General features: G+C 40.3%; 1 protein-coding gene across 1 annotated transcript; it reads left to right on the top strand.

Annotated features, from left to right (window-relative positions):
- Positions 1-5,233: 5,233 nt before the first annotated feature.
- LOC116384991 (E3 ubiquitin-protein ligase TRIM21-like) lies at positions 5,234-9,014 on the top strand. The gene is made up of 2 exons (XM_031850128.1): positions 5,234-5,348; positions 5,959-9,014. Exon 2 carries the CDS (start codon positions 5,961-5,963, stop codon positions 7,599-7,601), a length of 1,641 nt encoding a protein of 546 aa, XP_031705988.1. The 5' UTR covers positions 5,234-5,348; positions 5,959-5,960; the 3' UTR covers positions 7,602-9,014.
- Positions 9,015-15,520: the final 6,506 nt, after the last annotated feature.

The raw sequence follows: 15,520 nt of genomic DNA, 5'->3' as shown, positions 1-15,520 counted from the left end.
ACACACACACACACACACACACACACACACACACACACACACACACAAACATAAAAGCACAGGAAATAATTAAATACATCTAAAATAGCAATGTGTTTGTTTCACAATGTGTTAAATCTGAACCTAACCAAGACAGTGACTTAGAAATTCTAAACAGCCCAGTTGGCCCAATTTAAAGTCTTTGACTAAGTTATGTGCATCGACATTTCCCAAAACAGCCGTCTGTGTTCTTTGCGGTGAGTCGTGCGAGTGTGAGCAGAGCATGATGGTACGTATAGGTAGGTAATCCCTTCATACCTTTTATAGAACAAGATCACAAAGTGTTTCACAAAAAGAAAAGTAATAAGAAATAAGAAATAAGAAAACAGTAAAAGAAACATAGAATAAAACAAAAGCACTGGACAGGGTGAAGTGACACCGAGTCCAGTTTAAATAATTGAGCCTTCTGCTACTTTTTAAAGGCCTAAACAGAGGCCACAGATCGAATGTCCAAAGGGAAAGGGTTCCACATTGCCGCTGACCCCACTTCAAGGGCACAGTAAACTTTTGTTTCCAGTAGAACTCGAGAGACAACCAGTAAAGACCCAAGTGACCTAGATGACAATGGAGCAGGACAGGAATGTACCACGCAGGGCTCTATATGCGAAAACAAGAAGCTCAAAATGAATCCCGATGGGAAGCCAATGTAAAGAAGATGCACGTGAGATCAACAGCCTTTGCAGCAAAGTCGCATTGTTTGAATAGATTCCACCACTTTGATATATGAAACACAGAGTTAACAGGGCGACCGGTTTATGAGATTTGGGCATTCTATTGTGGTTGACTTGGGTCACCAAATGCTTTTTCCAATATGTATTACTTCAAAGCTACCTGCAGCTTTGAAGCTATAAAGTCTCACTGCTGAAGTGTTTATATGGTGTAAAATAATGTTAAAACTAACATTTACTATTCAGTGGCTGTTGTGTTGAAGCTTGCTACCTTTAAGTAATGTAAAATGACTTTCATATAGCAAAATTGAGATCATCCATGTAGCAAATAACAAATACACTCAAACGTTCCCTGCACGGTTGTTTGTTTCAGTTTACACTCAACAATGAGGTGATTCTCTGAATGTTATGCACAACACTTCAGCTTTAAAGCAATAATCAGAATAATGTAATGCACAATAAAAACATATTGTTGTTGGACACAATGCAAGAGTGATCATGAATTACCTGTGTAGGAGATTAAAGGTAGATATGTGAGGGAGAAATAATATCAAGGCTTAAAGACGGCAGCAGTTCAGTAGAAGCAGTTGTGTTTTGAGTCTCTGATTTTGACTTTGAAATGAGTGCAGAGGAGGAAAAGGTCGTCCCGTAGATTTAGGGATTAGAGCAGCTGCTGGGCGAATCCCAGTCCACATCTGCTGCCTGCCGTCCTGCCTGCTAACACACCTCTGGCTCCTCAGCAACACTTTGGATGCCAACTGATCCTGAATCAGTCCACGGGCAGCAGATTTCATGTGTTTGTCTGCAATAACGTTTGCTTTGCTTTCTGTTGGCGTGTGTTAAAGCGGTCAAATCTGAATCACTGAGCGGAATAGTTTGTCCGTAGCAAAAAAAAAACAACATAATTTAGTTCAATCATGTTTTCAAATAAATAATGACAGCAGATCCGTAATAATGTAGGATTTCTGTGGTTGAGAGAGTTCACAGACTGGATCCTTTTAGCAATTTAGGCAACAAATAAGCGAGGAAATGAAAGCACTGACTTGTTTATCATGATGACTAGATTCTCGTAAATTCATTACCTGGAACCTCCGGGACAAATAAAGTTTCAGGAATACAGTCATTGAGTTCCCTCCTGTGAGTACAACAAAACTTCTGCGTTGTGGTATCAGACCAAATGGCATTGTTAGGTTGTTTATGTGTGTCACAAAATAACAATGGCATGCAGTGTTATGAGCAGTCCAGAACACCTACAGCGTGTAATCGCTATGCATACATCTTGTAAACAAGAACAGCACTAATTAAAATGTTAATGGATGCTTGCTGTTTAAGTTCAATCTCATCAAGTCTGTGAAATATGTCACTGCAAAGCATGATTTGTATAATGGACGACTCCTCAAGAAGACAATAATGGTCTGACCAACAAATCCTTCGTCTTTGCTGGATATATTTCCATAATCGTAGGAAGTGTAAACTGTGGAAGTATCAGATTATCATAAACGTGTTTGTGAAAAAGGCAGTGATTTGAAGCCCAAAGCCCCTCTACCATAACATATGGAAATGAGCCGTTTAATCATATTTTGATCTCGGCCCCAGCATGGAAGAGGAGATTCTCTCAGGTGGAAAAGCTATTTGATTGCTGTTTTCCAATGAGGGAACATTTGGCTCGCAGCCAAACTGCTAATGATTTACAGGTTATTACGTGACATTATGATGGTTGTTTGTCGTTGCGCGTGCAGCTGATTCACTGAAGTCCCATTAGCGATTTAAGAGTCCAATAAATGATGATGGAGTTCAAGGGCAGAATTTCAATTTAGACTTTCTTTTGTGGAGACACCTGTTAAGTTCTACTCTACAGTATAGTCTTCAAAAGTGAGAGTTGTGTTCTTAATAACTCACTTTTCACTTGTGCCTTCACTGCATATACCTGGGTTCCCAGCATGCACAAAGGAAGTCCAACACATGGACAAGAAACTAAAACAGTTCTATCAAATTCACCCCAAAGAGTCCAGGCTAGTGGCTCAGTGACGATCACAAACGTCATTAGGACACATCATCAAGGACCATGTGTTTCTGCACAAAGTTGAGTCATAAGATACGTGGAAAGTTTGCCCTGCTGGTGGCGCTAGAGGAAAAGTCAGAGGATCGCCAAAGTCAATAGGCTTCGCCTGTCGGGGAACTTGAACATCTGAACCAAATGTGATAGCAATCCGTTCAACAGTTGAGGCATTTACGACCAACAGCGGGACATTGACATCCCTTAAGCGACGCCCCTACAGCATGGCTAAAAACAACAGGTCGGTAATAAAAGAAAAAGACAAACGCAAACAAGAATTGTGGGAGCTTTTGGTTAAACTGTCACCAAACAGTCATGTTGCAGATTACATTCATCTGGAATTATCTTGAGACACTTTCGCACAAACCACAATAAAGATGATCAGTCAAAAACCCTTCTTGGGATATCTTCACGTCAAACCAGATAGAAGTTCTGCATGAATATAGATCGTATCTTAGACACAAGCAACAAATCCTGCTGCTTTTGTCCTCATCAGAAAAGATCAATGTGTAAAATTGTTCTCATGCAGCGAAAGTGCAGACACAATCCCATCTGTGTTCTTCTATCATGAATCTAATACCTGTTAACACAACAGGACTGCAAATGAGGAGAAACCCCGTTGTAGCATATGTGCATACAGACAACAGAAGCTCGTGAGATTGAAGCCGTTAACATGTGAAGATGAAGTCATTAACGGTAATGCTAACAACTGCATCTCATTTCCGACTGTGGTCCTGTCATTGTCAGAGCTCACGTTCAGGTGCAGATTCACCGATTTCACCCAATATGCTGAGAGTCATGATTTGCTTTTCCACTCCGTGACACACTGATATCAGCGGCATCAATCTGCGGCCTTCCTGCAGAAGGCTAGTTATTACTTCAGATCAGTCAGCCTTTTCCATTCCATTGATGGATACATCTGGAGAATTGTCAACACACACATGGGCAGATTATTGGTGATAACCACCTTCACACTTGAGTGGTTGACAGAGTGGTATGACATTAGGATGGATGGGCTGCCATCTCTATCTGACTCTGGATTTGCATATTATATTGTACGGTATGCTTTGCTTTTGCATTTAAAGGCCCTGAAAACTTACATTCTTATGTGTTCTTACTGTATACCAGTGGTGGGCCGTCAGGGCCTGCAAGGCCTTCTCTGCTGGCCTAAACAGAATCACATTTTATAATTTAATAATTTTTCTTAAATACACTATGTATTATAATTTATAAAAATATTTTTCCCATTATCTTATTTTCTCATTGCACAGCTACTGTCTTCCTCAGTTGCTCTGCTTCCAGTGCAGCTTGTTTTAAGTAGAGCTTTTATCCAATCAGATTTCACCTCTGTGTCTCTAGGTAAGAACAGAGACCCAGGCCTGCAGACTCAAGTGCATCCAGTGCAGTTTAAGTGAATGGGGACGATATTGTTGATTGTCATATTCTTCAACCAATCAGATCTTTAGTTTGACATGTTGGGCGTATTCTTTGACGTATCAGAGCCTGCTAGCCGGCCTATAATGACGTCAGCATTACGTGCAGCTCAGTGTCCATGTGCAGCTCTGCCGCGAGGTGCAGGGGGCGTTGTGATTGGTCAGTGGGCGAGCACGTGACTATCATGAAACGAAACTTAACAGCAGAGGCTTAGTCGGGTAGTGAATCACATCACGTGATGCAGCTCAGCCAATCAAATATGGGCATTCTGACTCGAGTGAGATGTACCACACACCATGACACAGGGGGCTGACGAGGAAACACACTGCTGAGCAGTACGTACAATGTTCAAGTTGTGAAAGTAAAATCATAAGACAATCTCTTTGGGCCATGACTTGTCATTAAGGAATGATGGTGGATCCCACAGCCAGACCAGCTGAGAACCACAGTCCTCCATGAGCGCAGTAAACATTATATTTTCCTGAATATAAGCTTCTGCATTTTCCAAATGCTCTAGTACTATTCAAACGTATTGCAAGTCCTGCGACAGAAACACAAAAACAAACAGCACGTACAGTCAGAGTCCAGATGATCACCTTCTTACAAAATTAAAGACCAAGAGATAGTTGAAGCACATAACTCACTTAAAACAACAAACTTAGTTTTGTGTCATGTTTTTAACTGTTGAAACGGTTAACTTCAGCCCTACCATGTGCTACCTGCAGGTTCACTGTATTTCATAAAATCATTTTTACCTTTGTGATGTGTTCAGATAAATCAACAAGATGTCTGATATGAATCATATGCATTAGTTCAACTTGTACTTAACTTATGTCCTTGACAGGCTTTGGGGTGTGTATGGGAGAGACAACTGGGACAAATATGATGAGGGTCACATGACTGACTGTCAGCAAAAAGCCAGACTACTCCATGTAAACCAGAGGGAGGAAACAAAACCTCACCAGTTAAGAGGCGGAGCTACACTGTGAAGAAAAGAGCTTCAACGTCACACTCCAGAAATGAAAGTTAAGTTTGTCAGAGTGGCAGACACACTGCAGTAAAGACAAGTCTCTGTTTTTCTCTCAAAGAAAAGTCAAAGTGACTTCATCAGGTCTTTCTCAACAACACAGCAGAGTCTCTTCCAAACACTGGTGAGTACAGCTGATCATATTTACACTTTCAACAACCAGGATTAACACAAAACCTTAACTTTACTCAGGCAGGAAGTTCCACACTTTTCACTTCATACTTGATCAATTGTTCACAATATAACTGTCTGTTTGTCCACAGTCCCACTATACAGTAACTCACTTTAACAGCTTTGAACAGTCTCAGGACTTTAGGAACTTGTAGCTGAATCTCTGTGGTTTTAACTTTAGTCTCGTTGCTACTTTCCTGCTCACTGATCACTTCCTACATTCTGCTTCATGTCTTTCCTCTAGCTCTTTCACATTAAAAGCTTTCCACCAGAGAACCAGTGGGAGGCTTTTAATGTGAAGCAGCTTTGAAATATGATGCGTTTGTCATCAGGTAAGCTGAGCTTTTAATAGCAGTGCTATAATTTAACTGTTTTGAGAGAGTAGCGATCTTATAAACACGAATTGAATGATCTCGTTTCTCACGGCTCGGTCCAAACACATTTTATATCATTACAACATTTCTAATATCTTGTGTTATACTTATAAGAACGGTAATCACACTGGTTTCTGTTCAAACGAATATTTAAAACTAAATGTTTTTCTTTTCTTCCACTCTGTGTAGACATGGCTGCTGCAAACTATCTGTTATCTGAAGATCAGTTTCTGTGCTCCATCTGTCTGGATGTGTTCACTGATCCAGTCACCACATCATGTGGACACAACTTCTGTAAAAACTGCATTAATGAACACTGGAATACTAGTGGCCAGCACATGTGTCCATTGTGTACAAAGGTTTTTATCTCAAGACCTGAACTGCACGTCAACACTTTACTCTCTGAGATGGTTGCTCAGTTCAGACAGTCAGCTCAACAGAAAACCAGCAGCTCAGAGCAACAAGAGTCCAAACCAGGAGAAGTTCCCTGTGACTTCTGCACTGGAACCAACTTGAAGGCCCTGAAGTCCTGCCTGGTGTGTCTGGCCTCCTACTGTGAGACTCACCTGGAGCCTCATCTGACAATGCCAGGCCTGAAAAGACATCAGCTGATCGACCCTGTGGAGAACCTGGAAGACAGGATGTGTACGAAGCACAATAAACCTCTGGAGCTGTTCTGTAAGACTGACCAGACATGTATCTGCACGCTTTGTCCCGTTTTAGATCATAAGATGCACGAGTTTGTTCCTCTGAAAGAAGAATATAAAGGAAAGAAGTTCGAGCTGGAGAAAATAGAGGCTGAAATTCAGCAGATGATCCAGAAGAGACGACTGAAGATTCAGGAGATCAAACACTCAGTCGATCTCAGTGAGGAAGATGCAGACAGAGAGATAGCAGAAGGTGTTCAGGTCTTCACTGATCTGAAGAAGTCTGTTGAGAGAAGACTGAATGAGCTCATCAAAACAATTGAAGAGAAGCAGAGAACAACAGAAAAACAGGCTGCAGACTCCATCAAAGAGCTGGAACAGGAAATCTCTGAGCTGAGGAAGAGAAGCACTGAGGTGGTTCAGCTCTCACTCTCTGAAGACCACCTCCATCTTCATCAGAGTGTTCAGTCCTCAAACATCCACCATCCGCCACCCACCAAGGACTGGACAAAGGTCAGCATCACTCCGGCATCATATGAGGGGACTGTGGTGAGAGCTGTGTCTCAGCTGGAGGAGACGCTCAGTAAAAAGATAAAGAAGCTGGTTAAAGCTGAGCTGAAGAGGGTCCAGAAGTTTGCAGTGGATGTGACTCTTGATCCTGATACAGCTCATCCTGAACTCATCCTGTCTGCTGATGGGAAACAAGTCAAACGTGGTGATGTGAAGAATAATCTCTCAAACAATCCAGAGAGATTTTCTCTCGAACCCTGTGTTTTAGGAAAGCAGAGTTTGTCTTCTGGCAGATTTTACTTTGAGGTTCAAGTTAAAGGAAAGACTGAGTGGGATTTAGGAGTGGTCAGAGAGTCGATCAACAGAAAGGAAGTTATCGCACTGAACCCTCAGAATGGTTACTGGACTGTATGGTTGACAAATGGAAATGAGTACAGAGCTCTTGATGCACCGTCAGTCCGTCTCTCTCTGAAGTCTCACCTTCAGAAGGTGGGGGTGTTTGTGGATTATGAGGAGGGTCTGGTCTCCTTCTATGACGTTGATGCTACAGCTCTTATCTACTCCTTCACTGGCTGCTTCTTCAAAGAGAAACTCTTCCCATACTTCAGTCCTAGTCATAAATATGGTGTCAAAAACGCAGCACCTCTGATCATCTCTCCTGTCAGAGTAAACTGAGCAATGAGCTGACTTGAGCATCGAACACTGAACAGGAAAGCCTGGTTTACACATAAGTTGTATTTCATGACAAATAAATAGTTTCCTCTGAATCTTTCACAATTAAAAGATTTTTACAAACATACAAGAGTTTACAAAATATGTTTTTTTCATAAATCAATAATAATGTTAATGTTAACGCATTATTAATAATGTTAAGGTTTGGACTGCTGGGGGAACAAAGCAAACATTGTGAAAGTGTCACTTTGTGTTTCTGGGTAATTGTGACGGCAGATTGTTGAAATATTGTTAGCAGTGTTTTACACTTGAGGGGGGATGAATCCGGAGGGCGACACCAACTAAAAACCTGGCGTAAATGAATGAGTGTTTGAGTGATAAAGTGTTCATAAAGTTTGCAGATTTTTGAGAGACAGATATGACTACGCTTCCCATGATGCAACTGGATGGTGATTATTTGATAGAACCTCCTTATTTCATAAACACTTTTGCCCCGTGTTCTAACACAGACAATCATCAGGGTTCACCTTTAAATCTTGGTTTGCTTTTGGTAAAAAGTTGAACCTAGAATGTATGTTAGGTGCGTTAGATATTAAAAAGATTTTACCTTTCAAACAACACCTCTTCAAATTCCTTTAACGTGCAGACAGTAAAAAAAACGGTCAGATCAATTCTTGATCATTTAAAGTCATCTGCCATCCAACATTTGTTAGAAATTCCCAGAATTGATTCTACTCACAGAGACAATGTGGCGCTCTGCAATTTAAGATTAAATCAAGACGGGGATGAAAGCTCTGAAATACTGCGTATTGATTGACTTGAGAGAGGAAAATGAATAAAAGCCTCAGACAAGGAGCTAAAATGATTTCTAATTCAGTTGGAAGAGGTGCTAAAGATTTCCCATTGCAGCCTCTCAGCTCACGCTTACGGTTTTACACGAAACCTTTGATGGCGGAACATTTACAGTAAAGCTTTCTAATGTTAGAAGAGTTGCACAGAATAATAATATTCAACCAACAGTAAAAAAAATAATAAAAAATGGTTTAAATAAAACCACTTTGAATTATGTTTGTGTTTGAATGTGTGGCAATTATAGAGGGATGTGAGATGAATACATCCGTGTTAAGATTTTCATGAGCTGCCTGTTGTTGGTGTCATTGTGTGATTATATGTGGGAGTAGAATGTGTGCTACCGAGCATGTACACACACATGCATAGATTTCACCGAGAGCTAATCCAATTCCCTTTGCAAAATCTGCATAAAGATTATGTACGTTTCTTTTTGAGGTCACACATATTTATCTACAGAAACAGGGAGTGTGTGACACAACACTGCTTTAATGAAAGCCTCAGTTTGTCTCACACAGATAAGACTTAAGTATTCAGGTCACATTGTTGAAATGTTGCAGTGTTGGGGGGAAGAAACACAGTACGTTATGACAGCAGACTGTGTTTGGTATCAATGGGTTACAATAGTGTGTTGTGTAATTAGACAATGTGTGATAATCTGTCATATGTATTAATTTATTTCATAAGTGTGTGAGGTGAATATTTGCCAGTAGGGCTCTCAGATCTCGTGATGATTAAAGCGCATTGGAATAAAAGTCACAAAACGCAAACAATACCTTCATATCTGCTCGTGAGTGCAAGATTTGCTCTGCAAGGGGAACCTGCTGTGGTGCAAAGTATGACATCTCCTTCATGTGTTTTTGACTTATTCACAAGAAGGTGTCAAGACAAAGAAACAGAGATGCTGTCATGGTGACTCGATGTCGCGGCAGAGGCACCGCTGATGTCTTTGTGCGCTTGCACTTTAACGAAATACTGACACCAGCTGAGCTGTCAGGCCTCCTCCTTCTCTGCTTCATCAGTAACTTTGCCAGCTGGCAGACGGAAGAAAAGAGAGGAAAACACAGACAAATGAGATTCTTACAGGCCCACGACACAGATCATTACAGTAATGGCTTTGTGAAGTCACTCTTCAGTCAGTTATTGTGCCATATGGTAACTGTTTTACTGGCAAGAGTGGACTGGAAAACACTGCAAGGTTCAACACATCCCTCAACAGTACAGAACTTTTCCATATTTGCACATTTCTAAACTCAATATCCTGCAGCAGCATGTACCAAACAAGGATCAGTCCATCAGGGAAGAAATGTTTATCATATGTTAAACAAATATCATATACAAACTTTCACTTTATTCATAAAGACTAAAATCACATGCATCTTCTAGTGGAGCAGCTAAATTCATTCCTCGATGTAGCTAGCAAGCTAACGACTACACATGCTCACAACACGTCTTTGAGCTTCGCTCTACTTTCAATAGTTTGCCGTTAATTCCCACAGGCATTTTGTTTTCAGGATTTAAGATTATTTCATTCGATAAAGATTTCTTAAAGTGAAAGGGTGCTTCTTGAGCTAGCGAGCTTGCTAAATGTCAAAGCGCTAATAGGACCAAATGTTGACACAGTGAATTCAAAAGATGTATTATTATTGTACCATTGGCTAATGTCTCAAACGATTCCTTTATTGCGAAGCAGTTTATCTACTAAGACAGAGCAATTGAAATAAAAAGTGGATGGTAACAGCTAAAACTACAACAGTTTCTTCCATTTTGGACTCACTACTCATCTACCAATGAAGAGTGATCACTCTTAGATCAGAAAAGCATGTTAAAAAGGATATGTATGCTTAAAGAAATGAAAATAAAGCTTGAACAAACAGCCACACTTAAGGGAAACAGTAGGTTAAATGGATGTGACCTCATACAGTAGCACCAAAACATCACTTTTTAACCTAAGTGACAATGTACTGATAGTAAAACTAGGAGTAAGCTATGTGCGGTTCCAGTGTGACAGCGGTGAAAGCCTTTTTCCTGCAGTGTGCATTAGCAGAGACGCGACAGAAGGACCTTTGATGATAGATATAAAGAGAGCCGAGAGCGTGACGGGAGATAAAAGTGTGTCTGACTTATTCCACATTGCTTGAAGGATAAAAACAATTGCTTCACATCTCGGGAAAATAAGCCCAAATAACTTTCTTGTGATGACAATTTACACAAGACAAAAGCTGTGATACACGTCTGACTACACAGACCGACAGGATTTGTTCTATATTAAACTGTAAAATTAGACTATTGTGATTTCTTATTAGCTGGAGAAGTTTTGCATGATTTGACGGCACTCACTTCTGAAATCAAAACAGCCTTTTATCAAGTCTTTTTTAAGATAAAGACTCTTACATCCTACCCCCCCCCCCCTTCAGCTGTGGTATCCTCAATGGCCCAGCAGTTCTCATGTATGATGTTGATGAGAAAAATCACGTCACTGTCATCTGTACTGTAAGAGCGATGGATTGCAGAGAGCTCTCTACTAAACGAGGGGTTAAATTAAAACGCGAGATGAATAGCCACACTGGCTGCGGCAGAGTTGTTGCCATGGTGACCACTTTAATGGCAAATGATGGTGATGAACCTGAATATGCATCCCTGGGCTATCTCATGCTAATACATGAAGACGGTGCAGGAGAGAAAGCCAGGAGAAACATTCACAAAGCATGCAGGGAAAACAAATAATGAAATGTCAAAGACTAGCAAACAGACACATTTGTCTCCACGACTCTGAGACGATGTTTCCCAAAAGATTTCCTGTTTTCCGTTGATAGACGTACACATCTACTCATGCAAGAGATTTAACAGATATCGAGAGAACGAGAATGTTTTTCTTCAGCCGACGTCTGTCTGCGCAGTGAAAATATGTCAAGTGATGATACCATCAATCCATGAACTTTATTCTCTCAGCAGATTATGTCTTTGAGTGTGGAAGTTACTTCTTTACTGCTTTTCCATCCGCCCACATAAAAACTTCTCATGACCCACTTGGTAATCCATCATCGTATTTGGCTCTTTAGTTTCTGCGATCGGAATACTTCTCTAACATTATGAGCAGGATTTCCTGGCACTGGTAAATCTAATGATTCCACAAAATACACACAAATGTAAAGCTCTTGACTCTGAGAAGTGTCACTCTGTGTAATCCAGTGTATTTAACATTATTATTACAACAAATTAACTTTTCAGCTTTCAAATTTTAAGCAAACAACCAGAACAAATGTCCATGTGATTAGGCAAGGAAGGGTCTTAGTTTTGAGTTTAGGAGCTTTTCTTGTGACTAAGTTTTTCCGTTGCATCCACAAAAAAACAATTGTTTTCATGTTTTGTCATTTCATTTCAGATTGGCCCCGTTCCCTCTGCGAGGTTTCTTCTAATTGGATGAAAATAAGCGATGATGCTTTTGAATAGTTTGTGCAATATTTTCCGTCTGAACTGAGAAGTATTCATAACATGGTGTGACTATGAGTGCACACAGATGAAAAGGGTGAGATGTTTCAATGTCACAGCAACCTGATTAGTACGAGGAGGAAGTCATTTTGAAGTAGACTTCTCATATCAGAGGATCAGCTTCATTTGGTAATAACGTGCACACGCATCGACACAAAGCAGTTTATTTGGGTAACCAGATACATCCAGGTTCAAAGATTGGTTCACACCAAGATAATGAGTCTACATTATCTCATCCACATCACATCACCTCCTCATGACTTTACATGTGCACAAAGCACTGCAGATAATCACATCTTCAGGCACATTGCCATGTGAAACTACGTGTGCAGTTACCCAAAAGCTGAGGAAAGTCAATTAGTTTGGAGGACATAATATTACAAACATTTTTTAAGATAACAAAATTGAAGTGCAACAGCACAAAGAGCTACGTCCTCCAAAATGAGGGTCAAGTTGGATCAACACCTCTCTAAATTGTTGATTAAACTGGCAACTTTTTATGAGACAGATTTTTGCACAATCTGTGATTCGGTTTAGTTGAATTCAATTTGCTTTTCTAAATTCCATAAAAGAGATTTGGGTGTCAAATAAACAACTTCAAATCATGTTAATCCTTGAACTAAAATAATACATTAGGTTGACTGGCAATGACAAAAACAATCTCAAAGTAAAATCTTACATTAGTAAGTTAATGTACATCAACGACATAGTAAAATAGATTCTTAACTATTACATTTTGTCCTTTGCTGGATGAGCCGGCACTGTTACAACACACGTCAGTGACTCCTTCAGCGCTACTGTACACAGCTTCAGAAGAAAACATCCTCCGTTACACTCGCTTTGATAGGATTAGTGCAAAGCTGTAGGCAGGAATGTGGAAAACCCTATTTTACATAATGTGTTTCTGTGCGTGAGATTTTTCTGAATTCACATGTGGGAGCTTTAATGAAATGTTTACACCAACACCACTTACACCTCCTCACGGACACGCGATCAATGGCGATACCTGCCTCCTGTGGGAGTTGGCGCAGTGAGATTTTGCCAGAGTGAGCAGTATATTGAGTTCTTTCAGTGGCTTGATAACGACCGGTAGCTACAGTCACAGCCGCCAGCTTGACAAAATGATAAAACTGTGTCCTACTTTCACTTTTTTCTCCCAAACACTACTTATGAAAAGTAGTGTTTGATAAGACCGTGGCCTTCCTCAGCCATTCTTATCCTCCGCTCCCTAGCCATGCAGCCATGGTTTTTCCCCCCAAATGAAATTATTTTCTTTTGTGTCCTGGTAATATATTCATAGCACAGGAAAACAAGCAGAGGATCAAGATCAAGCGGCCCAGAGAATATCAAATGGAATATATTCATGGGGCTGTGTGGGTTCTCTCTGACAAAAAAAATGAATAAATCAAGCATATTTTATATAGGACACACCCTAACCCTACTGCGGGGCTGTCACTTTAAGTTCTAAAAGAAAACGACAAGCTTACCTCGTCATGTCGACACCTGCTGCGTTGATTGGGAGAGATTTTATTCCAGAGACGTCCCCGAGTCTGGTTTTATACTCATGTAAAAATCGAAAGAAATAAAAGATCATTATTCTTGTTGTTTTTATCACTTTAGGCGAGAGGATTTGGAAGCATATAAACATTATACAGAGATGAACAGTTTACTGTCCGTCTTTATTCTATATCATTTGTCAAATAAGGATGTGCATGAATATGTACAGTAAGTAAAAGGTACGTAGGCCTGCATTATATAACATAAGATTTGCATTTGATTGCCTTAAATAAGTATTAATGATATCAGTTCGTAGTTTAGGTGTTCCCAAATAATATCATAAGCAAATGAAACGTCAGTGAGAGAGCAGCAATTATTAAGTATTGTGAATATTTATGAATGTTTTGAATCAAAATTCTACACTGCTATAAGCAGATATTAATGCATTGTAAGTATGTTTATAATGCGTTGACATGGGGCTCTTTGAAAGTGTGCTGTTGCTTTTCTGGCGGGGACAGTCTTTAAATGAAGTGAAGTTTATGTCGATGGTATAAGTGGCATCCACCTTATTTTATGAAAATGTGTCAGGAAAAGACAAAAGTGTATTTGCAATAGCATTACGAGAAATGAGCATGCCCTTTTGGATTTTTAAGTGGTTTAATTCTAGGTTAATTAGGAGAAAAACTGTATTTTACAGTCTCTTAAAGATATTTTAGAGAACATTTCTAATTTGGATTTTCCCCATATATATCTCTTGTATATCTCATATACAAGTACAATGTGCATTTCATGGAAGGCTGTGCGGATAAAACCTGTAACACCAAGAGACAAAAGGTCACGTAATACACTTCTATTTTTAACTTTGTGGATATCTGTTCAAGTGGATAAAAAACACTCCTAATTAGTCCATCTGGGAGCCCATTGATCCGTGCATCAGAGGCTTACGTGCAGTCTCTCTCAATAATATGGATCGCAGGGGAAACAATACCAATACACATCTGGATGCCAATTGAGCTTTTGTCTCCATCTAACTCTGCGATGCTCTGCTAGTCTTGCGTGTAAAATAAAAAAGGGAAGCCTGTCATCACCTGCATTCATCACTGTATTAATCATTTATCTATTCATCTGTCGTTTGTGATCCTGTGCGTGGCGGGATCGAGCTGCCATCGACTTGCTCTAAATAGACCGTGCTCACATGGCGACTCAATCTGATGTTCTTTTGACTTAGTTTAAATTGGCACCAAACACCACGCTCTAGTTGGGTTCTCACAGAAGAGCAGGAAAAAAAATATTTCCAACACTGCCTTTGAACTTTATGCCGAGGAATTCTTTTTAAGTTGAAAGCAATGATGCACCTGAGTCTTTGAAATTGTGTCTCTTTGACTTCCAGATCAGCAGAAGTGTAAAGTGTGAACTACAGAGGGATCGGGTGTATTTACAGTAGACCGCTGTACCGTGAGACACAGAGGACTGAAGCTCTACATACTTCACTGCTGCCTGCACACAAATGGACATCAAAATGCATCCAGAGTTATTTCCCATCGCTGATCTTCAGCGGTAACATGGAAGCTTGTTCACCGCGTTGTGCATAATGTGATTTTGAGGTAGGTTTGGCACAGATGGCAAATATCCCAACTAATCGCGTTTCATAAATGTCAGGAAAATTTGCGAAACTCGGCCTCTGTGACCGAACGGCTGCGGATGAAAAAAAGGCTCTGCGGGGACTCGGAGAGAACACGGCAAAAAAAAGGTTACATGTTTTACGGGGATTGTTGCTTTCCACCAATTTGACATTTTGTCCTGATGATGATGACTTTAATGCGAGTGATGTGATAATGTCAAGGATCTTCTGCTCTGTGGACGACTGCGGAGGGTTAGCATTCAAGGTTCCCGCTTTCAAATCCATTCAGTATCTAAAGAGGATTCACCGCCCACATGCGTGAACCAAAGCAAAGGCGTACAGCTGGCCAGATACAACATCCTTTCATTTGAAAACCTTGTAAAGTGGTTGTTCACTCTCTGCAACCTCCTGACTTTGTACTTCTCTCGCATTAATGCAAAGTTCTGAGTACAATTTCAAGATT

This window comes from Anarrhichthys ocellatus, unplaced genomic scaffold (genome assembly GCF_004355925.1).
Source record: "Anarrhichthys ocellatus isolate YVR2014 unplaced genomic scaffold, GSC_Weel_1.0 scaffold10, whole genome shotgun sequence".
NCBI lineage: Eukaryota > Metazoa > Chordata > Actinopteri > Perciformes > Anarhichadidae > Anarrhichthys > Anarrhichthys ocellatus.
Note: the sequence above shows the minus strand (reverse complement) of the source record. Positions and strands in the feature narration are given on the sequence as shown.